The sequence below is a fragment of the Aquarana catesbeiana genome, linkage group LG05, assembly GCF_042186555.1.
Source record: "Aquarana catesbeiana isolate 2022-GZ linkage group LG05, ASM4218655v1, whole genome shotgun sequence".
Classification (NCBI taxonomy): Eukaryota; Metazoa; Chordata; class Amphibia; order Anura; family Ranidae; genus Aquarana; species Aquarana catesbeiana.
Window position 1 is genome coordinate 312,902,672 of NC_133328.1, and position 25,500 is coordinate 312,928,171.

At 39.2% G+C, this 25,500-nt stretch overlaps 1 protein-coding gene across 1 annotated transcript in view; it reads left to right on the plus strand.

Annotated features, from left to right (window-relative positions):
* Positions 1-2,742: 2,742 nt before the first annotated feature.
* Positions 2,743-25,500, plus strand: part of SLC6A3 (solute carrier family 6 member 3) — an 87,996-nt gene continuing 65,238 nt past the window's right edge. Inside the window, exons 1-3 of the mRNA XM_073630844.1 lie at positions 2,743-3,052; positions 5,197-5,328; positions 9,131-9,365. Of these exons, the coding sequence (XP_073486945.1) occupies positions 2,767-3,052; positions 5,197-5,328; positions 9,131-9,365 (653 nt within the window). The 5' untranslated portion in view covers positions 2,743-2,766. The remainder of the gene's footprint in view (positions 3,053-5,196; positions 5,329-9,130; positions 9,366-25,500) is intronic.

Genomic DNA, 25,500 nt, shown 5'->3' on the forward strand with positions numbered 1-25,500 from the left:
TTGGTATTGTTTCTTTTCCAGTACAATTGACTGTTTAAACCTAATACACACAGTAACTGTTTACATAGAATTCATATTTACAGTTTTAGAGTTAAACAGTAGTTATTCTACAAAATAGTTGATCAGTGCAAAACTGGTCATTTTCCTCAGTTAAAAAATTTCAGTACAAGACTGTTAATGTCTGATCATTCAGGAAAGAGAATACTCAGTTATCTCAAAGACTAAATACAATTTTGTTAGTCCCTCTTTTTTTTTTTTTTTTAGATGTAATTATTTTCATTTCATAACTATGTAGACATCAGTATTAATGTTGCAGTTATACATCATAATCTTTTTTGTACCTTCAGTCATGCAATGCCTAAAGCCTAAAAAAAATAAAAATGCCAATCTGAAATATTTCACTGATGAGAGTGAAAGGAGACAGGAGAGTGAAAAAGACAATATTTTGCCCCTGTACAAATCATTAGTAAGACCTCATCTGGAATATGCAGTTCAGTTTTGGGCACCAGTTCTCAAAAAGCATCAACAAACTGGAGAAAGTGCAGAGAAGGGCAACCAAACTGGTAAGATACATGAGGCAGATCAGATATGAAAACAGAGTAGATTTAGAACTTAATTTATAGAGAAGAGGCTATTAAGGGGGATATAATCAACATGTATAAACACATAAATATTCAATATAGTGAACTTGGTTTACAGTTTTTCACTTTCAGGTCATTACAAAGGACATGGGACAGTTTTTACCTCTGAAGGAAAAGAGATTTATCCTCTACATACAGAAAGGCTTCTTCACAGTAAGAGCTGTGAAAATGTGACATAGACTCCCTCAAAAACTAGCCCTGGCCAGTTTAGTAGGTTGTTTTAAACATAGCTGGATTAATTCCTAAATGCACTAAATACACAAAATATAATTGGATACTAACATTTATAGGTATTAGCACCAGGGATAGTTGATCCTGAGAATATTTGATTACCCCCCCAGGGGATCAGGCAGAATTATTTTCCTCACTGGATCACATTAGATCATGATTTATTGTTTTTCTGTTTTGTCTTCCTCTGGATCAACTGTGGGTCTAGAATTTTGTATATGTATGTTTTATTTTTTTCTATTAGTTGTGCTAGATGGACTTGTGTCTTTTTTCAACTATGAATAAAACACATGTTATTTTTACAGTTAATTACATCTTGCTTTCAGATATAGGCTGTCAGTTTGGCATATATGTAATTTGCTAGAACTGCTGGCATGTGTGTTGTGGTGCTCTGGGCAATATAGCTCAAATTGCAAAATTCACAAGCAGCATAGCTAGTGTAAAAGTGCTGCCAAGTGAGCTTAAGTAATGGTATAATGGTATATACAAATGACACCTCAAGCTTAGCATATGCTAAAACGGAGTCAAAAACTGAGCTTGACATTGTTGTCCGACTTCTTACTCAAAATGCATATTTATAAAATACACAGTCTATAATATGCAGGCTAACATTTCAGGGGTAATATAGGCTTTCTACTTTTTTGCATTTCTGAATATATATATATATATATATATATATATATATATATATATATATATATAAATAATATTCATTGAAGGTGAGCCGCATGTACTGTAACTCCACATACTGCTCTCTGTATAGCCTACAGATAAAGGGGATTGAGTTCCGGTTTTTCTGCTTCTTTTTTTAAAAAAATTCCATGTTACACAGAACTGAGAACAACAGTTTTGAGCAACATTGCCTTTCATCAATTTCACAAGTACTCAAAAATACTAAAAATCTTATATGTATTCACACCAGAGCTGATAAAACTCCCACAGCCTTGACTCATTACAATGTTAAGTTATGGCTGTGGGAGTTCTTCCGGTGCTTCAGTTCTGTATAGTGGAAAAATGCAATATTAGGTTGAAAAGGGAATCTGTAACCGCTTTATGGAAAATAGAAGACATCTTAGATTTTTGCTCTTGATGGCTTTCCAGGTGCCACTTTTCTGGTGGACTGTGGTAATCTGATGCATTTTTTTATTGGTAAATGTCTACTTAAAGTGTTTGACTACTTTAGGTCAAATATGCTGTACAATGTTTTTAAACTATGCAAGCTTGGTCTGATGTGGAAACATATATAGGGAATGCAGTCCAAAAATACCATTTACTATAAGCCATCTATCTATGTATGACAGGTTGTCATGAGATTTGGTAATGACAAATGAGTGAATGGGTGTGCAGAGCTGAGGTTTACCAGATATCTATTTGAACAGATACAGCTACAGAATAAATATATCTAATGATACATGAAAAACTAATCAAGAAATACATTGATATGCAAATGAAAGGAGTTACTGGGATGATGCTAAAATTATAAGGGCACATTCTTTACAACTTTCCTGTCTAATCCTATATATAGTTTTTCAAATTAGTGGATTAAAAATGCATTTTATTTTAATTAATTGGAATTATTCGATGTGACAGATGAGTAACTAAAAGAGTAATGCCACTGAGTATCCAAAAATCATAAACATGTATGATGATATTTTTTTTTAGATCTAAAGGTCAATGGCCCTTCAAGTTCATGGCTAGTGCAAACCATTGCATTCTGTGTCTTGTTTTTATTTTTTGTAATATTATTGTATTTCCTTTCTCTGTAAAATTTGTGTCTTTTTTTTATGTTATTCCGAATTAAACTGTTAATTTGTATTGTATGTATTGCATTTTCCTTTTTCACAGTCTTCAATTTGTGGACTCTTCCAACACCACTGGATAACTGCAACAGAATCTCATGATTAAAGCTAGACCACCAGTGGGACAAATGTCTTCAGTGGTTGCACCTGCTAAAGAAACCAATGCAATGGGACCTAAAGATGTTGAACTTATACTTGTAAAGGAACAAAATGGAGTCCAGTTCACTAACTCGACACTGGTTAATCCATCCCAGACCAATACTGAAAATCAAGAGAGAGAGACCTGGAGTAAGAAGATCGATTTCCTTCTTTCTGTTATTGGGTTTGCAGTGGACTTAGCTAATGTTTGGAGGTTTCCATACCTGTGTTACAAAAATGGAGGAGGTAAGTTATTATTCATACCACAGATAAAGACATAGCTAAATTTATATATGTGAATAAATGTATCTGCAAAAAATAGTTAAGGTTCTGTTGCGCCAGCAGCCAACCATTATAAGTAGTTCTTTTGAGCTATGTAGTGTGACATAAATTAAAGTTTGCAGACTCTTGTGTCACCTTCTAAACTCCAGCATCTATTGATGAAGTCCTACACCTGCCTTCTACCCTCTTATAAGCCTGCCAAAACCCCTCCCCCTATAGCTCTGAGTACCAAAACCTGTCATGATGAGACATTTATGCAATAATGCTAGCAGTATGCCCCATGATAAGAGCTGAGATCATTTAGAGTTAGGGACCATATTTTGCAGAGGTGCCTTGATGCAGCAGTGTGGCTGTACATGTATTTGCAAATGTATCCAACAAAAACCTATGCTGGTGTGTGGGTGTGTGTGTGTCTTACAACCACCAACTACATATTCCATTGCATTATTTGAAATGCCTCTCCAGTCTAAAAAATATTTTTTTTTTTAAGAAAAAAGGGAAAGGGTTAGAACCTCTGTAAGGGTTTTTATTCTGGCTGTGTCCTTTTCAATTATGGCACAGATAAAGAAGGAATTTGGGACTTTAAATGAGACTAATTGACATTGTGGAGGTGGATTGGTAAAAGGACATATTTAATAACATGAAAAGATGTAAAAAATGCATATCAATGATACAAAACAAGTAAACAGTATTGATCATATATATATACACGCATACATATGCATATATAATGGACATCAAGGATACATGATATCATCTTGATAAAACAAGTAGTAGTGTAAAGAAATTGATAGATAAATTCTGTAGATTCATATACATGTCATATAGGCGGCACATTGCAATAGAAGTAAATAATATAGAATGGTATAAACATGATTAATGTAGATGATATGCTGAAGTAATTTCTGATACAGGCATGTATCTGCATCCTAAAAGCTCGACGTGTTTTGTGTATGAACACTCATCAGGGGCAGATGCTCAGGAGTATCTATAAAAAATAAATATAATTAATCTAATATGGCACTAAACATGACAGGAAGAGGCAAATAAGCCAGTCCTGGATACTTACCTATGATGAAATATAGTGGAGTATAGTGAGTGTGGGGCCAGGGCCAGAAGGGTAGTCTGTCCTGGAAGCTGAGGTAATTGGAGCTGCATGCCAGCAGGGCGCACAGACAGAGCCCCCCAGAACACAGATAGCCAGTCTTCACAGTGGGTTTAAATGATGGACACGTGGTGACTGTCAGAGAGTCTATGATAAATGAATAGGGTTTCAATGAACTACATGATGTCCATGACAAAATCCAGTGAGGATAAAATCAGAATGGTGAAGATAGTGATAAGTCAGTGAACGTATTGATATACCAAAAACACAGTTTAGCAAGAATAGGAATATAAAGAGAAATGTGCAGAGACATCAGGGACAGTCCCACATCACCAAGACCAGTTGGGGAGAGAAAAAAGTGGCTGGCTAACCAACAAATGTGAGGGGTGATTATGGCACAGATAGCAATAAAAGCCCTTTCTGAGTACAGCAAGAAAGGTTTAGAAGATGGTCTGCCATGTTTTGCTGCTCATGTCCACATTGGGGAAATATTTTTTATCTATTCCATAGTGATCACTAGTCATCACGAAGGCAGCAAAAAAAAACCTGACAGAAGACCTTGCACTAACATGGGAGTTCTGACAAGATGTCATTCACTTCAATGTTTTTTTCTTTTACCAATGAAGGCCAGCACTGAGAGTCTTGCTTCCTACAATGCATCACACGCTTAGTGTTTGGGAGATGTTAGCACCCAGTCATTATGTTTTACAAACTATTTTATTTCTCTATTTTATTTTTAAACAAGCAATAGCATGGCAGAATCAATACCGTTTTTGAGTAGAGATATTTGTCTCTGTCTGTGAACAATTAACTATGTCGAGATACTGGGAGTGAGACGCTGCCAATCCTTCAATCCCTACTTAAGTCCATTTTTTACTTGTGATTAATATATAACACTTGAGCAAATGCATGTATGTATTTGTGTTATTTCATGTAATCTTTAAAACAAACATGCAACCTATAATACCTTAATTGAAGGTATGTCCCTGTCTTATATTTTTAGGTGCTTTCTTGGTACCATATTTGTTTTTCATGATTATTGCTGGCATGCCTCTTTTCTATATGGAGTTGGCTATTGGACAGTTTAATCGAGAGGGAGCTGCTGGAGTGTGGAAGATATGCCCTATATTCAAAGGTAAATATTTTTAAAAACTTCCCATTGCATTGCATTATTGGTGTCCCAAATGATAGCATGTTATAGGCATCCTCCTACTGGAAACCAATGAAGTTCAACAAGGTGGATATCCCCCCACCCTGCTTTGTAAATGATATTGAACGAAAGTGAGAAAAAGTTTGAAAGTACATCTCCCTATGTAAACATCCTCTGGGAGTAAAAAGATACAATTTATAACCAATGGTTTGTTGACATGGGTTGGTATAAATACCAGGAAGCATTTGGCAAGTTTATTTGTTTCACACATTATGGAGTGCTCTATACCTTTTTGTTTTTTCACTTTTTTATTGGTCACTACTGATGAAGCCACTGTAGTGGTGAAACATGTTGAGTTATGGCAGAAGCACACACAAATCCGTAACTCCACTCAAAACTAGCCTCTCTTGTACATGTTCAACCCCCCCGTTGCCGGCCATAGTAGTCCATCCCCACTCTCCATTGAGAACATAAAAGAATGTCAGCCGCACTCCACTTAGCTCTCCTTGCAGTATTTTTAATAGTCAATAAATTGACTGCATACAGTGAATTCTCCACCCAAAACCAGCCTTCCTTGACATGTTTCACCACTCCTGGCTTGCTCACTAAGATAGGGGAAGTCCTACCAATTTATTGAATAGTAAAAAATACCTCAAGAAGAGCTAAGTGGAGTACAATGGACATTCTTTTATGTTGAGCTATGTTTGTCCATGTAATAAAGGAAGGAATAGTCCTCCAATATCCTCTACTCACTCCCTTGTAAAGGATTAAAGGAAAAAGAGTAAAGTGCTATAAATGAATGACATATAACTACACAAGTACCCCCTCCCGCCTGGAGACTTTGCTCACAATCACCTTTAGAACACCGTATTATATGATTATTTCATGCCATAGCATTTATTTATAAGTCTAATTACACAATGGAGTGATTAAATGTTGGCACTGGCGAATCCACTGCCACATACAAACCACCCAATCACCGCACAGCTGACTGCACATTTTATATAAGAAAAGGTAATGCATGAGGAGAGATGAGCCATATAGAGTTGACTTGTGTCCCTTTAACATCCTTTGTACAATAATAAATATTAGTGAGCAAATTTTGGGAATTGGTATGATGGCTGCCAATTAGGTGTTTTTTAAGGAAAATTTACAATTCAAAGGTTATCTTAATTTTAATTATGGGGAATGGTAAGAACCCTGTCAGGTTTTTATTGCTGTGTCCCCACTGAAAAGATTCTCTCTCTCTATTTGTTCTGATCACCATTGTCACTGAAACTGAATGCAAGGGAAAATGTTTAACTCAGAACCTGAATAGGAGAGAAATCTTCTAATAGGGACAATACCTCTAAGAGGAGATGTCCCTCTCCTTGGAGAGATTTCCTCTCTCATTCTGTTGTGGGTAAAGGTCATGAAGTATCGAGAAATCTCTTAAAGGCAGGGGTTTTCATTTTTCCCCAGTCTATCCAACACAAGAAAAAAGTATTGGCTTAGATTTACTGTAGGTTTTAGGCAGACCAGAGGTAGATATATAGTCTGCATGTTCGATTTTGACCCCAAGAAAAGCCAATTAACCTCTTTTATAAAACCAGTATACATACATACAGTAGCAAGGCTGTTGGCCCTTAATGCCCCGCCACCTCATATATGTGTTGCTGCCTTGTTCTGTTGTGCCATTGGTGTCACCAGGACTTTGACTGAGCTGTTACTGACAGCTCACTGTCAACTATCAACAACCAGGAGTTGGCTCCCAATGACATGAGCACCAGGCAGCCAATCAAAGTGCCAGATGATTGGAAGGCCCTCCAAGTGACCTCTATTTAAAAATAAAGAAAATTGTCACTTACATTTCTAAACATTATCAGACTTTAGGAATTAAAGTGGTTCTAAAGCCTAAACATTTGTTACATTAAAGAGAAAGTAAACCTTCCTGTATTCTTTGTACCTATAGGTAAGACTAGAATAAGGCTTACCTATAGGTACGAGAAGAGGCTTCCCATGGGGGTACTGGACAGAGAGCAGGAGCCAGGTGTGCCAGCGGGGGACCTGAGAAGAGGAGCTTTGGGGCAGCTCTGTGCAATTCCATTGCACAGAGCAGGTAAGTATAGAGATGTTATTTTTTTTTCCTTTACAATCACTTTAACTTTATTTTTATGACAATATCAATATACTGTACATCGCTAGAGGGATCCAAGGAGTTTCCTTAAAACTCTCATTAAAAGTTAATTGACCAAAGATGTTGCAGCAGTGTAAAAATTGCCACCAGCAAGACAATTTTGTATGGAAATTTTATTGGTATTGGAAAGACAAAAAACAAAGGTAGAGTTTTACAACAAGAAATAAGATACTGCAGAGGATAAAGCAGTGTACAATTTGCCAGCAGCAGGATAATTGTACATAGCAATTTTAGGGCCAAATTTGCTAGAGACATGGGTAGGGTTTTGCTACAAGAAATAAATTGTCCAGATATGGGACATTTTTATTCAGGAATAATAGACCCAACTGATGTATACCTAACTTTTATTTTATTTCTGGTGATAGGGAAGTGCGTTGAATGTAAGTGATCTAATGTAATGAGATTTAGGTGCACACTGTTCTTGCCCTTTTGTTATGGACAATACAGCAGCTAAAAATCACCAATGACTTTAATTCAACCACAAAATACAATTAAAGACAAACAAGCCAACAATATTAATAGCAAAAAAGGAGCAAAAGTGTTGAATATCAAAAGAGCTAGCAATGAGAATTAAAGTACAGTTTTTAACTGACTCTAATCTTTTCATAAGCAATTTGTCAGCTTTGCCCTTTCCATACAGCAGCTTCCAATACACAAACACTCTGGCTGCTCTGTGACCCCCCCCCCCCAATCCTTTAGTCAGAGGGCTAGCACATGACAAAGCCCCCATTATTAACCCTTCTACAAGACTATATAAGACTATCAATATTTCTTTATTTTTAATGGTAATGAAATCTAAACCCAAATTCATTGTGAACATTGTGTAAAAAATGGGAAGCCTTCATAATTGAAAACTGTGGGAAACTGAGGATGCAGTCCTGCCAAATGCAATTTGAAAAGTCTGGTGACTCTAGATGCAATGGATTATAAAAAAAAAGAAACACACATTTAATTTTCTCTAAATTGGTTGGTTTACACTGGAACAAGTGTAGGGTTCCCAATGTTAATTTTTCATATAAAGCTGTGCTTAACGTGACAAAATGAAACATTAATAAATGTAAAATTTGTGAGAGAAAGGTCCATAGACTGACCAAGTCCATCCACTGATATGCACACCATCTGTCACCAAAATTGTGTGATCCTGGATGTAGACCACCATATAGAATTCCTGCTTACCAGAACGTGTTAACCTCTCAATCTCGCTTGCGGCTAATAATCCAGCCAAGGCCTTTCTCCTTCTGTGAAACGAAATGGAAATCCACCTCTTATAGGTACTTGATCATATACACTCCCCATGTAAAAGTAATAAAACTGGCCAGGGCATAAAATTCTTGATGTATTTATTGTAAAATACCCTTGTATCAAATGCTGCGGAACACGCATATATAAAAAGCTGGCCGGCTCAAACACAGCAGCCTGTCCTTCAGGGAATTGCATACGCGGTGGCATCAGCACGTTGCTCCACGTGATTTAGTACTGTGTGTGTCTCATAAAATCTGTTTTATGGTTTAGATGAACAGCGCAGTTTTTCCATTTTTTATGAATTCCCAATTTTCAAACTTGTTGCCTGATTTTTTTTCCCAAAAAATACCTTTTGTCTTTGTTTTGCAGGTGTTGGCTTTACAGTCATTCTGATATCATTATATGTGGGATTTTTTTACAACGTGATCATTGCTTGGGCTTTGTATTATCTTTTTTCCTCATTTACATCAGAGCTTCCATGGATTCACTGCAACAATTCATGGAATAGTCCCAACTGTTCTGAGACAAAATATGATTTCAATGGCTCAGGTTACTCTTTTTTCAATGACACTTCCAAGGTCACTCCAGCTGCAGAATACTTTGAGTAAGTACTGAACAGTTACTCATCAAGGCATTGATGGTCTGTGAGTAAATAACAGCAGTGGAAAATTTGTGTTTTCTAACCAGATTTGGTTTATTATATACTGCAATAAAGTGTAAGGCAACACTATAAAATTTAAACTAGCTCAAATGCAATATGTATAAGTCCATATGAAATTGGGAACAACTACGAAAATAAAAATAAAATATTCAAAATTAATACCACAGTCCTGCACCCGAGGTGCGCTGTATGTGAATTATTCTTTCAAATTCTTCTTGTGACTAGTGCTCATCTGCCGCCAGGTGAAAAACCTGCTCACCTCTAATACAATAAAAATAGGTTCATCTGTGTCCTCCAATGGCTATTAATCTCCCAGGATAATAGACCTCTGCTCTGACCCCCTCAGACTTTGGATGGTAACTCCGTCCACTTGTCCGGCATCCACCATTAAATGGAACAAAAGGGCAACAACATAGTGCTCTCTATATAAAATTTCTTAATTTATCCCCCACTTATAAAAACACAAGAAAGACAATCAAAAATCACTTTAAAACAATTCAGTCAGCCAGCTCACAACTACCCTCATTTATCCTGGGAGATTAATAGCCAGTGGAGGACACAGATGAGCCCATTTTTATTGTATTAGAGGTGTGCAGGTTTTTTACCTAGCGGCAGATGAGCACTAGTCATAAGAAGAATTTGAAAGAATAATCCACATATAGAGCACTATCAGGACTGTGTTATTCATTTTGAAAATTGTAATTTTTTTAGTTTTGGCTGCATGGATTGAATTAGTATTGATTTGATTAGATTTGGTTACTGCTAATGTAAAATCCAACGCATTACTTTGCTGTACCTTTGTATGATTAAATCATAGTTTTACATTTAGGTCCTAAACACAGGTTTTATTTAAAGGGCCAGTCCACCCAAAATGGAGAATTTGGGTTTTGGTAGACGGTTAGTGAGACACCTTTACTTCAGTTCCTAAATCTGCACACCTTCTTTGGCCATTATTAGAGGTTCCCAGTCTTCCTTTTGGATTTTTAGCATTTAGGTAAAATTATTGAGGATACAAGAAGAGATCTTGTAACAGTGACACCCAAAACTCAATGATGGGCATGAAAGAAGTCAAAAATTGTAGCAGGAAGATATTGCAGTTGGAGAATGCAAATCATAATACAAACTAGGGCTGACTCAGCCATATATACTTTGACTAAAATATTATAAACCCTTTACTGATTAACCCTTTACCATGTAAATGTTATTCTAAAGATTACCTGACTCTATATACATGAAAATGTTATGCTACAGAATGTCATATTCAGCAATCAATCACAAAGTGATTACCAACCTTTGAAAAGCTTCCCTGATTCCCTTAACTATTACATTTCCCACACCCTATATATTTCTAATGGATCAGAGCAATTTTATCATCTCAGCTACAGGACTATTGATTTGGCAAGTACTTTGTCTTACTTATGGAAAACAAAGCAAAACATATATATTTTTTTTCAGAATCAATGTCTTTCTTTTGGCAGTGCTGTCTTATAAAAATTATTTTATTTCTTATGCAATGTAGAGCCAAAAAGACATAACAGAATTAAATATCCTTGTTATTGTTTCACCAGTGATAGTTTTAAAACAACTTGTGTTACTATAGATAAAAATTGCAAATTATTCTAAAATGTCTCCCATTTATAATGACTTCTATGTTATAATGTTTTTGGTCCATAGCAAAGTTTACTCATTTAAAAATTAAATATAGGCAAAACGTTTTTGTTTTTTTAAATATAGAAACTTTACTTGTAAGGTTGCTTCAACCAATATTATGTGCAAACGTAAAGATACTCCTTTGGTTTGCACCTCAAAGAAATAGCATAAATACAGTGTAAAAATAATATTGGTAAATCTTTTTCAATGCTGCCTGGGAACATTGGGGGGCATTTACTAAAGCTTGTGCACACAGACTCTGGTGAAGCTGTACAGAGTAACCAATCAGCTTTAAGACCCCTTTCACACTGAGGCGTTTTTCAGCCGCTACAGCGCTAAAAATAGCGCCTGCATAGCACCTGAAAAAAGCATCAGCTGCAAACCCAGTGTGAAAGCCTGAGTGCTTTTACACCGGGGCGCTGCGCTGGCAGGGCGTCACAAAAAGTCCTCCTGCCAGCAGCTTCTTTGCAGCGGTGCAGGAGTGGTGAATACACCGCTCCTGCCCCGCTCCTGCCCATTGAAAACAATGGGGCAGCGCCGCTATACCGCCAGCAAAGCGGCAATTTGCTGGCGGATTTAACCCCTTTTCAGCCGCTAGCGGGGGTTAAAACTGCCCAGCTAGTGGCCAAATAGCGCCGCTAAAACAACGGTAAAGCAGCGCTAAAAATAACGCTGCTCTACCGCTGACGCCCGGGGTGGCTCAGTGTGAAAGGGGTCTTATTAGTTTTATTGTCAAAGCTTAATTTAACAAGCTGAAGTTAGAAGCTGATTGGTTACTATGCACAGCTGTGCCAAATTCTGCATGCACCAGTTTTAGTAAATCTCCCCCATAGTTTACATAATTTAGATATTTTTCACAGAAACTGCTGCAGTGACTCTGGAAACACAAAGTGTCATTTTGACAGCTGGCCTCTCAATAATAGCAGTAGAATGGCTGCTTTTAGTGAATAGGAATTTTTGGGGCTTAATCACTTTTGTGTTGCACTGCAAGTTAATGCATAAAACAAGTATTAGCATGTTGCAGTGCTATTCATTTTCAATTGCACACCAATGCACTAAGGCAATGCAGTTGCAACTACAATGCAAATTTTTTGTAGTGCACTACTGGGTGATAGTACACTGCATCAAAAGAAATGTCTGCATGTACTTTTTCTGTCCATTCTGGTGCATTGGCAGCCCAATCTAAATGACTAAGCAAGAAAGACTCGCTACTCCAGGTGAGTTGTAGTATCCTAATGGAAGTGGTGGGTGCCCGCCCTGGCTCACCTTCTTAGACAATGAATTAAAAGAAATGGCTGCACACCACAGTAATGATCCACGACCTTTATTGGGCATCCCAAGTAACACCACAGGACCAGAATGCCTGGTAGACGCAGTTCACACAGTTCAGATGAAGTGTGTGAAACGCATCTACCAGGCATTCTGGTCCTATGGTGTTACTTGGGATGTCCAATAAAGGATCTTGGATCATTACTGTGGTGTGCAGCCATTTCTTTTTATTCAACCCAATCTAAATGTCTGGGCTGCCTTAGCGCAACACTTGGTAATGCAGGACACAACACACAAGAAGGCAAACGTGTAATTGGACCCTTACTCCCAAAGTCCTCAACAGGTACCTCTTAGTTCTAGTCTGAGAGTGTGGAGTTAACACCCTAACTGTATTGCTGGTTGTAGTTGTAAATGGGAATTATCGGGCTTCAGCAAGCTTATTAGTATGTTTCAGGATTGATAAAGTGCGCTAAAGCCTGTCAATGGACTGTTTAAAGCTACAGCCATTATTCTTATTGTCAGCTGTACACAGCTGGAGTAGAGCTAAAAGGTGCTTCAAAACATCGAGAAAGCTTTAAAAATGCTGTCTGAGGTCAATACCTTTTAAAGTTTTAGCTTTTTTAAGCTAAGGTTAACACATGGCTAAACACACATGTGTTTGAGGCCCAATGCTATTTTGTGTAATTTAAATTATTATTTATACAGTTAACATGGATCAATGGTTTATAAAGCATCAGAACGACTTTAGAAAAGATAAGTAGAACCCTATAGGAAGCTTTTGAAAATTATAATATGATGTTCTGTATGGTAGCCAGTTGCCCATTCAAAGCTTTCCAAGTTGAATAAGCAGACAAAAGATTTCTCTCTGAGAGATGTTATGTGTATAGTAAAATCATTAGGAAAAATATTCATGCTAATGAGGCAAAAGGTATGATATTTATTCTCTATATTTTGAAATTCTCAAAATTGTTTCCTGTCCTGTATAAATGTTCATTAATGTTGCAGCTGAGAATTTGCAGTGCACTAGTTTCATGACAGCTACAGTAAATGTCTCAGACCAACAATCAGGAACCAGTCAGCATGGTTCCCGACCAAATGAACACCGTGACAAATTATCATGGTGATCACTGAAATTTGTGTTACCAAATTAGCTGCATACAAACTTCTCTCTCATAAAATGTTAGTATTTCCCTCCCTTTTCCCATAGCAGAGCATTTGCCTAATAGTGTTTGCTTATGTATAACCTGAAACTGCAAACTTCTCCATTCTGGGCAACATAAGATTCCTGCTTTCCATTGGCTTCTTTTTATCTTGTTCACCTTCAGCTTTTGACATTTAATATCTCCCTTGACTGTATTCCTATTTCTTTGTAAAGGTGGTGAGAAAATAATACCAATACCCTTCCAAAATACTAAAGCACTCATTTATTCCAAATATAAGGCAGTTACTCCATGTTTTAACACCAAAGCTAGTTTGCCTTTGTTATACACACATGGGGTCTGTTTAAAAAAATAAAACAATAAATAAAATAGTAATTTAAAAAAAAACATTTTTTGTAAATATTCTTTTCATGTGACAACACTGAAGAAATTACACTTTGCTATAATGTAAAGTAGTGAGTGTACAGCTTGTATAACAGTGTAAATTTGTTGTCCCCTCAAAATAACTCAACACACAGCCATTAATGTCTAAACCACTGGCAACAAAAGTGAGTACACCCCTAAGTGAAAATGTCCAAATTGGGCCCAATTAGTCATTTTCTATCACCGGTGTCATGTGACTCGTTAGTGTTACAAGGTCTCAGGTGTGAATGGGGAGCAGGTGTTTGGTGTTATCGCTCTCACTCTCTCATACTGGTCACTGGAAGTTCAACATGGCACCTCATGGCATAAACTCTCTGAGGATCTGAAAAAAAGATTTGTTGCTCTACATAAAGATGGCCTAGGCTATAAGAAGATTGCCAAGACCCTGAAACTGAGCTGCAGCACGGTGCCCAAGACCATACAGCGGTTTAACAGGACAGGTTCCACTCAGAACAGGCCTCGCCATGGTCGACCAAGGAAGTTGACTGCACGTGCTCAGCGTCATATCCAGAGGTTATCTTTGGGAAATAGATGTATGAGTGCTGCCAGCATTGCTGCAGAGGTTGACAGGATGGGGGATCAGCCTGTCAGTGCTCAGATCATACGCCGCACACTGCATCAAATTGGTCTGCATGGCAGTCATTCCAGAAGGAAGCCTCTTATAAAGATGATGCACAAGAAAGCCCACCAAAGACAAGCAGACTAAGGACATGGATTACTGGAACCATGTCCTGTGGTATGATGAGACCAAGATAAACTTATTTGGTTCAGATGGTGTCAAGTGTGTGTGGCTGCAACCAGGTGAGGAGTACAAATACAAGGTGTGTCTTGCCTACAGTGAAGCATGATGGTGGGAAATTCATGGTCTGGGGCTGCATGAGTGCTGCTGGCACTGGGGAGCTACAGTTCATTGAGGGAACCATGAATGTCAACATGTACTGTGACATACTGAAGCAGAGCATGATCCCCTCCCTTCAGAGACTGGGTCACAGGGCAGTATTTCAACAGGATAGGGCTGTGGAAATGAAAGATGAATTCCTCGATTAATCGTTAATTTTTTTGATCGATCAAAATTTTTTTGATCATTAGGCCGCTTGCCCTGGGGCCGCTTTGGGCCAAGCTGTGGCTGCAGCGCAGCGCTCTGCTCCCTCCTCCTCCTCCACTATATGTCATACACAATCTGCAGGCTACTCCCGCTGTGTGTCTCGGAGCTGAGTGTGAAAATCCGAAAAGTCCTGCCCTCATCCTAGATCAGCTCGTGTTCTGTTTATCACACTAGCTGATCTAGGAGGAGGGCGGGGCTTTTCTCTCAGTGCGGCCAAAGTTTTCACACTCAGCCCCGAGACACACAGCGGGAGATGCCCGCAGTCTGTGTAATCCAGGCACAGGCACTGACTACAGTGAGGCTGCGATTATGGGCACGGTGAGACTGCATTATGGGCACGGTGAGGCTGCCATTATAGGCACGGTGAGGCTGCGATTATGGGCACGGTGAGACAGCATTATGGGCACGGTGAGGCTATGATTATGGGCACGGTGAGACAGCATTATGGGCATGGTCAGGCTGCGATTATGGGCACGGTAAGGCTGCGATTATGGGCATGGTAAGGCTGTGATTATGGGCACGGTGAGGCTGCGATTATGGGCACAGTAAGGCTGAGATTATGGGCATGCTGAGGCTAGGTTTATGACGTGTGACGTCCTAGCCATGCCCCGCTATGTCCGGCTTCGGCCGTTGCCATAACAACGGTGCTAAATCAGCTATAAGTAGTTGGATCTGTATGTACGTTATAATTAATCGAAATTAGCCGATTAATCGATTAAAAAAAGAATTGATTAATCGAACACGAAAATTTTAATCAGTAACAGCCCTAATATATATATATATATATAAACTTTTCAAAGTAGAGGAAAGCCGCACCCAGTCTTAAATTAGTTCAGTGCTATATATATACAGCTATTTGTCAACTGAATCTGCTTGTACATTTGTTCTCTGTGAATTGTTTAAAAATAATTGTTTTTGAAGGCAGTTTTCTCCTCTGAGAGTGTCCTTTGATTATGGCCATTAGTCAAACACCACATCACGGGCACTAGAGGGAGCAGAGGAGCAACGGACCTACTGTATATACATATTTTTAACAAGAGATACAATGTAACAATACTAGGGAACGCTAGAGGGGATTATCAAATAAATACTGCCCATAATAAAAGAATTAGCATTTAAAGATGAAAACAACCTAACCATTCATTTTTGCCCTATTTGCACTGAACACATGTACATGCATAAAATAAGATTGTATTTGGATGTTTTATGTAGACATTTTACCAGTGTGTTATTTTTGAAAAAATTACATGCGTGGATTTTTAGGAACTGGAATCATGGGCCTTATATCTAAGCTATAGTAGTTGCGTTTGACATCTGGTCTTTCATGCTGAGACGGTATCCTTTTGTTGTGCTAATCCTCTCTTGCAGCAGATGTTGCAGCTGTTGTTGGGTTTTGATGTGTAACTGCCACTTGTTTACCATCATGTCTGAGTTAGAAAGGTGGAGAAAGTCTTTTGAGGTATTAATGTTTTTTCTCATTTTTGGCTGAAAGGTGTTTAGCTTGATAGCCACTAAATATGTTGGTCTTGTGACCGTATCCTCAAAAGTGAAAGTGAGTAATTAAGAGAACCTCTTTTAGTGAACTGAAAACAGTGCTGGAACATGCGGCACAGGTCAGACCCACACACACACACACATATATAATTTATATATATATATATATATATATATATATATATATATATATATATATATATATATATATATACACACACAAGTTTATTGGTCAAAACTCTTTTTCAGACTCAAGCTAACAGGGTATTAGGCATTAGTCTCAAATTAATATTGTTTTAACTCAGTTATAAAGATAACCTCCAGATAATCCAGATAAGCACTTGTAACATGTACCTATAATCTGATATTTACAATACATGTACAATGACCAATTAAAGAGGAACTGCAGTTGGCTCACATACTGTAATTTGTAATTAAAACATCTTTGCCATTCTGAGGCTTCCCTCCAACCACTTTGCATGTTATTATATATATATATTGTGAGTCTGTACTTGCCAAATATGCTGCAGAAATCTCCATCCACTGAGTCTGGCTGCAACTATTTTAAATGTGGGTAGCTGAAGCCTGTTCACTTCCTGGATTTACACAGACACACCTCCAGCTCTGCAGCCCTGCAGCTCTGATTGGCCCTCTTATGACTCATCACCCCCACCTTCCTGGTAAACTCTTATGAGAGTGAGAGAGAGAGTTGTGCATGATGTCATAAGCCTAGCCTTTTTACCAGACAAGAAACAGGAAGTGAGCTGTATAAGGTATTCACTGGCAGAAAAAATGTTTTACTATCCAAAGTAAACCAGTTGCAGACCGCCTCACGCAGATATACTGCGGCAGAATGGCACGGGCAGGCAAAATCACTTATCTGGTACATGATCTGCCTCCCGCTGGCGGGGGGTCCGTTCGGACCCCCCCGGTGCCCGAGGCGGTCGGCTTCTGTCTGGGAGCGTTCAGAGATGAGGGGGAGACCATCCATTTGTGGCCCCCCCTCGTGATCGCTCCCAGTCAATGAGATTCTTCCTCTGCTGTTGTATAGTAAACAGCAGCAGAGGAAGTGATGTCATCTCTCCTTGGATCGGTATTTTCCGTTCCAGCGCAGAGGAGAGAAGACATCTGAGTGAGTTGCACAACACAACACACTCAGTAGAACATGCCAGGCACACATTACACCCCCCATCACCCCCCGATCACCCCCTGATCACCCCCTAATCACCCCACCCCCGTCACACTGACACCAAGCAGTTTTTTTTTTTCTGATTACTGCATTGGTGTCAGTTTGTGACAGTTAGTGTGGTAGGGCAGTTAGTTTTAGCCCCCTTTAGGTCTAGGGTACCCTCCTAACCCAGGAAAAATAAAAACTGAAGTGAAAAGAGATTTATATCATGACTATAAATAAAACGAGGATAAAGTGCAAAACATTAAAAAGTGATCTAAAAGGGTCCAATCAAGTGAAACATCAACTAAAATGTCTTTAGTGAATCCAGATCACCAACTGGATTCACTGGAAGACGTGATGATGTCACGAAACGCGTAGGGCGGAGCCAGACGACGCGCTGACGTCACCTCCAAGTAAACCGCATTCCAGCAGGACGGGTCTGTCCGAGCTCCGGTGGCCACGGAGCCGGACTTAAGGCTGTTTATTGCATCACGCTTTGTAAGTGTGCATTTTTTATTTGCTTTTATCTAAATAAATGTATCAGTTTTACACTATGTGAGTTCCTTCTATATATTTTATGGTATCCTTACCATGGGTTCGTTGGTGTGGAGGATGATGTGATGACCTCTGGTGGACATCGTTGGCAGCTCTCACTCCTGACTTATAAAGATTTCTGCTTGCTGTGATCCTCTGTGGTGGGGGGTCATGGCCATTTGGTAAGAAGCTACCCCTTCCATTTTCTGGTGGTGGACTTTCCCTTGCTGTCACAGACCAATACCAACCATCACTTGGACTTTTGTTGTTTTTGTTGGTGATCTGGATTCACTAAAGACATTTTAGTTGATGTTTCACTTGATTGGACCCTTTTAGATCACTTTTTAATGTTTTGTACTTTATCCTCGTTTTATTTATAGTCATGATATAAATCTCTTTTCACTTCAGTTTTTATTATGACACATAGGTATTAGCGCAACCCCTTATTTTTCCTATGTTTATTCACAATTGATGTTTTTGTGGGGATTGCAGCTTTTTATATTAATTGATTATTTTTTGTTTATAGCGCGGTTTCTCCTAATTTTTCTATACCCCCCTAACCCCCCCTAATAAAGTTTTAACCCCTTGATCACCCCCAGTGTCACTAAGCGATCATTTTTCTGATCACTGTATTAGTGTCACAGGTGACGCTAGTTAGGGAGGTAAATATATAGGTTCGCCGTCAGCGTTTTATAGTGTCTGGGACCCCCATATACTACCTAATAAAGGTTTTAACCCCTTGATTGCCCCCTAGTTAACCCTTTCACCACTGATCACCGTATAACTAATATATAGTGATATAACTTAGGTTTTAGGGTCAGATAGGGTCTGCGTCGCCCCAGGCAGCGTCAGGTTAGCGCCACTACCGCTAACACCCACACACGCAGCATACGCCTCCCTTAGTGGTATAGTATCTGAACGGATCAATATCTGATCCGATCAGATCTATACTAGCATCCCCAGCAGTTTAGGGTTCCCAAAAACGCAGTGTTAGCGGGATCAGCCCAGATACCTGCTAGCAACTGCATTTTGCCCCTCTGCCCGGCCCAGCCCAGCCCACCCAAGTGCAGCATCGATCGATCACTGTCACTTACAAAACACTAAACGCATAACTGCAGCGTTCGCAGAGTCAGGCCTGATCTCTGCAATTGCTAACAGTTTTTTTGGTAGCGTTTTGGTGAACTGGCAAGCACCAGCGGCCTAGTACACCCCGGTCGTAGTCAAACTAGCACTGCAGTAACACTTGGTGATGTGGCGAGTCCCATAAGTGCAGGTCAAGCTGGTAAGGTGGCAAGCACAAGTAGTGTCCCGCTGCCACCAAGAAGAAGACAAACACAGTCCCGTCGTGCCCATAATGCCCTTTCTTCTGCATTCGCCAATCCTAATTGGGAACCCACCACTTCTGCAGCGCCCGTACTTCCCCCATTCACATCCCCAATCAAATGCAGTCGGCTGCATGAGAGGCATTTTCTTTATGTCCTCCTCTCAGCAAATAGCTTGGGGTGTCTACTTTTCAAAATGGGGTCATTTTGGGGGGGTTTGTGCCACCTGGGCATTCCATGGCCTCTGAAACTGTGATAGGCAGTGAAGAGTGAAATCAAAAATTTACGCCCTTAGAAAGCCTGAAGGCGGTGCTTGGTTTTCGGGGCCCCGTACGCAGCTAGGCTCCCAAAAAGTCCCACACATGTGGTATCCCCGTACTCAGGAGAAGCAGCTGAATGTATTTTGGGGTGCAATTCCACATATGCCCATGGCCTGTGTGAGCAATATATCATTTAGTGACAACTTTTTGTAAATTTTTTTTTTTTTTTTTGTCGTTATTCAATCACTTGGGACAAAAAAAATGAATATTCAATGGGCTCAACATGCCTCTCAGCAATTTCCTTGGGGTGTCTACTTTCCAAAATGGGTAATTTGGGGGGGGGTTGTACTGCCCTGCCATTTTAGCACCTCAAGAAATGACATAGGCAGTCATAAACTAAAAGCTGTGCAAATTCCAGAAAATTTACCCTAGTTTGTAGACGCTATAACTTTTGCGCAAACCAATAAATATACGCTTATTGACATTTTTTTTTACCAAAGTCATCTGGCAGAATACATTTTGGCCTAAATATATGACTAAAATTGAGTTTATTGGATTTTTTTTTATAACAAAAAGTAGAAAATATAATTTAAAAAAAAAAATTTAGTTTTTTTCCCTTTATAGCGCAAAAAAAATACCACAGAGGTGATCAAATACCATCAAAAGAAAGCTCTATTTGTGGGAAGAAAAGGACGCAAATTTCGTTTGGGTACAGCATTGCATGACTGCGCAATTAGCAGTTAAAGTGACACAGTGCCAAATTGCAAAAAGTGCTCTGGTCAGGAAGGGGGTAAATCCTTCCGGGGCTGAAGTGGTTAAAATAACAAGGGCAGAAGATTTAATAGATGGAAAGATGAAAAAATGACTAAAGTTCCGCTTTAAATATGCATTGCTAGTAGAATGTATACAGCTTATCAGAGCATATAATAAACATCACTGGGAAATAATTTAGGTCCCTGGTATGAGAAGTAATGGTCTCATATGTTACCGAATCTATATCTTCGAAATTCAGAGCTTAAACAAGGCTTAAAGCAGTGTTAAACCCAAAGCCAAAAAATGTAATATATTGCAGCTTACTAGCCATTAGATGTGGTAGCTGCATTAGTTTTCTTTCGTTTTAGGCTTTTTCCCTTTGTTCTCACTTTGGAATCTGGCCAGTAATATGCCTCCGGTATTAGGATGCCTGCAATCTGGATGGAGGAGCAACAGAGACACCTTTGGACAGTAGCATTGTCAGGCTAGCGGGAGGGAAGTGTTAGATGTACTAGAAAATAAACACACTAATAAGTTGAACCTGAACTCCAGCTAACACTTTTTTAAGCAGTTATATAAATAGTTTAGTTCCTTTTGGGATGAAGGTTTTACAATTATAAATAAAAGCTGATTATTGTTAGCACTCCGTAAATGGTAAATGGTTTGTTTCAACCCTCCAACTGCTAAATCTGCAGGACAGCTTTTTTTTTTTTTTTTTTAAACATAAGAGACTTACTGGCCAGATCACCTGGTGAAAGTAAAAGAAAGAAAGCCTAAAAAAGAAAATCAATGCAGCCGTCACATCTAAAATGTGATGAGCTGCAATATAATGTTTGCTTTTGGGTTTAATACCACTTTAACTATGCCTACTAGAAGGGGTTTTGGAAACCCAACATTATTGATACTGATTTCTAATCATCATTCAAGTGTAAACTATGTACCGTCATTGCATAGTACCACTTCCTAGGTTTTTGTAAAATCCAATTACACCTACTTAGGTGCTCAAAGCCCAATTAAAGCCTAACATTTTCTACTTGTCAGGTTTCATATGAAGCATAAAATATGGTACTGTTTGTGGGTTTTTTTTTTTTTTTTGTGTGTTTACTACAGTAAAATATGCCAGTGTTAGCATTACACTGGAAAGCCAGACTGCTGCTCACACATAGAACACAGTGGTCCGGTGCTCCAGCAGTCTGGGTATTCAGCAGTCTGACACTCCCCATGCATGGTGCTCCATTCAACAATGCTGCCCAGTGAGCATGGATGTTGTTGATTGGACCCTAAAAGTGATTTACTCAGATATTGTTTTGACAGCATTTATTTTTGTCTTCTTTACATACCTGGCATACTCCACTAGGTGGAATTTCTAAGGGTATGTCCTTTCCAGCTCTATATTTTTCCAGCTATATTTCATGAAATATACAAAGGGCAATGATCTTACCCTTCTCTAGATGCATATCCATATATTTTTCAATATTAAAGCAGAGCTGAATTCCCCTGTATTGGGGTGAGCTGTCACCATAGTGTGCAAGGATGTGCATCCTTGCACATCATGGCACACTTCCATTTGATTCCACCACCATATTGCCCTATGCTTTTTCCGGGTCCTGCATTGGTTTTCTCCAGTCATAAGATGGCCGCTGATAATGTAACTTCAGCTCATGCACACAGGAGTAACAGTGCAGTAAAACTTTGAGCCCGGGCTATACGATGCAGCTGACCCAAGTAGCATGTTCATGACATCCTGGGCCCAGAAAAAATGAGTTGAGTGATAATAGCTGTCATTCAAATTGGAAGACCAAGGACAGCAGAGGGGCAGCTCCAGACTGAAGGTAAGTATTAAAGCAAAATCAGCTTTAAAATACCTCTTTTCTTTTATCAGCTCTTTACCTATAGACAAACGTTCTCCCTTAATTGTTGTATACACAACTTATGTACTAGATATTTGATGATTAAATTCAGAGATTTTGTAGATTAGCCACTAAAGAAAGTTCTCATCGGTACATAGATTGTACCTTTTCTTAAAGTGGACCTGATCTCAAAAAGTCAAAATATGCTTTAGGTAGTATCCTGAAAATCATAGGCGTGCGCACAGGGTGTGCCAGGTGTGCCTGGGCACACCCTACTCGCCTTGTGTGGTGCATATTCCCCCCTGTTTAGACCACTGATATTTCATCCACCAAAAAATGGTTACAAAATACAATAATTTATTTAAAAATAAAATAAAAATAATGACACTGTCCACTGCCCTACTGACACCATCAGTACATATACACATGCATATGTATTTGAGCTTTGGGGTGCACACCCTAATGCAAGAGGCTGCGCACACCTATGCTGAAAATATTTTGTTTTAGTCTCAAATTCCTCCTGGAACTGGTTGGCTGCCTCCACACAGGCACAGTGTAAAAAAAGTATGGCTAGTAAGTATTGGGGGAAAGATCAGCTGCAGGGAGCCTATAGACAACACTGGTTACTAGTTGTTTGCTGGGTGCTTTTTTTTTTCTTTTTGCGCTAAACTTCCAGATTACAGGTCCACTTTAATAACTGTTGAATTAGAATTTCACCCATACAGGGATTAAACTGTTTTCAGTGAGTCAAAAAAAAACATAGCATTTTAGTGTGGGAATAGTATAGTGCAAATAATGTATGGCAGCCTGAGTATGCAATTAGAAGATATGGCAGCACCTGTTATATATGGGAACTAGTATTTAAACACAATAACACACAGTGCTGCGACTATTAAAACTGAACTCTAAGCATAAATAAAAGGCAAAAAATAAATGCAGCTGTGTATTCATTAACGGGTTCCTGACTGGCCATATACTGCGGCAGAATGGCTCCCCTGAGCGAACCATCGTAGCTGTACATTGGCCCTTTAAGAAGCTGTAAGAGGCACGCACGCGCCTGCATCGTGTACACGGAGCCGGGGGGCGCGATGACTGCCAGGGACCCGCGATTGCTCGTGACAGAGCGAGAACTGGTATCTGTGTGTGTGTGTAAACACACAAATCCTGGTTCTCTCAAGGGAGAGGAGAGAGATCGTGTGTTCATACTAAGTATAAACACCGATCTCTCTCCTCCCCTAGTCAGTCCCACCCCTGCCCCCTTCCCGCAGTTAGAACACACCTAGGGAACACAGTTATCCCCATGATCGTCCCCTAGTTTTAGCCCCTTCCCTGCCAGTGACATTTACACAGTAATCAGTGCATTTTTATAGCACTGATCGCTGTATAAATTGTAAATGGTCCCAAAAATGTGTCAAAAGTGTCCAATTTGTCCGCCGCAATATATCACAGTCCCGATAAAAATTGCAGATCACTGCCATTACTAGTAAAAATAATAATAAAAATAAAAATGCCATAAATCTATCCCCTATTTTGTAGACGCTATAACTTTTGCGCAAACCAATCAATATACGCTTATTGTGATTTTTTTTAACCAAAAATATGTAGAAAAGTACATATTGGCCTAAACTGAGGAAAAAATTTGTTTTTTTTAGTAAAAAGTGGGATATTTATTATAGCAAAAAGTAAAAGATATTGGGGGTTATTTACGAAAGGCAAATACACTTTGCACTGCAAGTGCACTTGAAAGTGCAGTCGCTCTAAATCTAAGGGATAGATCTGAAATGAGTGGAAGCTCTACTGATTTTATCATCCAATCATGTGCAAGTTAAAATGCTGTTTTTTATTTTCCTTGCATGTCCCCCTCGGATCTACAGAGACTTTACTTCCAAGTGCAAAGTGGATTTTCCTTTAGTAAATAACACCCACTGTGTTTTTTTTTTCAAAATTGTTGCTCTTCTTTTGTTTATAGCGCACAAATAAAAAATGCAGAGGTGATCAAATACCACCAAAGGAAAGCTTTATTTGTGGGGAAAAAAGGACATACATTTTTTTGGGTACAGTGTTGCATGACCGTGCAATTGTCAGTTAAAGCGACGCAGTGCCATATCGCAAAAAATGGCCTGGTCAGTGAGCAGCCAATTCTTCCGGGGCTGAATTGGTTAATACATCATCTTTTTTTTTTGTGTGCAAACAATAGTACCTGAATGTGACTTCAGATTAGCCTCTTGTGGTCTACTTTACAGCAGAGCTCAAAGAATGGGAGGGAAAATCCAGCACAATGAGCCATTCAGGTGTGCTGCAGTGCAAGGAGAGAGAAGAGTGACAGAGAGATTAGCTCATCAGTCTGCTGTCTCTCCATTTAGTTCTTAGTGAGAGAGTGGAGGTGGGGAGGAGACTTGTAAGTGAAAGTAAAAACTCAAACAGAGCCCATCCTTGCTCTATATTTGTCCCCAACAGCAAAAATTAGAGTCAATGGTCGCCTGTCGGACGCCTTCTCCATAACGAACGGCACACGCCAGGGATGCCCCCTATCCCCACTCATATTCCTGCTCACCCTAGAACCTCTACTCCGCAGACTTAGGGCCAGCCCAGATATTAAAGGGGTTGAAATAAGGGACTGGCAGTACAAACTAGCGGCATATGCTGACGACATCTTACTGTTCCTTACAGACCCCATCACCACAATACCCAACATGCTAAAAGATTTCTTGCTTTTCAAATCGTCCTCCAATCTTCAAATAAACTTTTCAAAATCCAGGGCATTAAACATATCCCTTCCCGTAGACACTGTGAATCTATGTCAGGCTAATTTTCCCTTTGGATGGGATCCCCACGCTATTACCTATTACCTGTAAAACTTACGGAAGTGTACTCTAAGAATTTCTTTCCTATGCTCAAGGTCATCCAACAAGACCTACAAAAATGGAACTTGGGCCCTTTCTCGTGGTTCGGGGGGGTGGCAGTCATAAAAATGAATATTCTTCCTAGACTCCTCTACCTCTTCCAGTCCTTACCAAACAAATCCTGTTAACTTTCTTTTCCACTTATAAACATATACATACATAAACATATGGCCCTCCAAACACT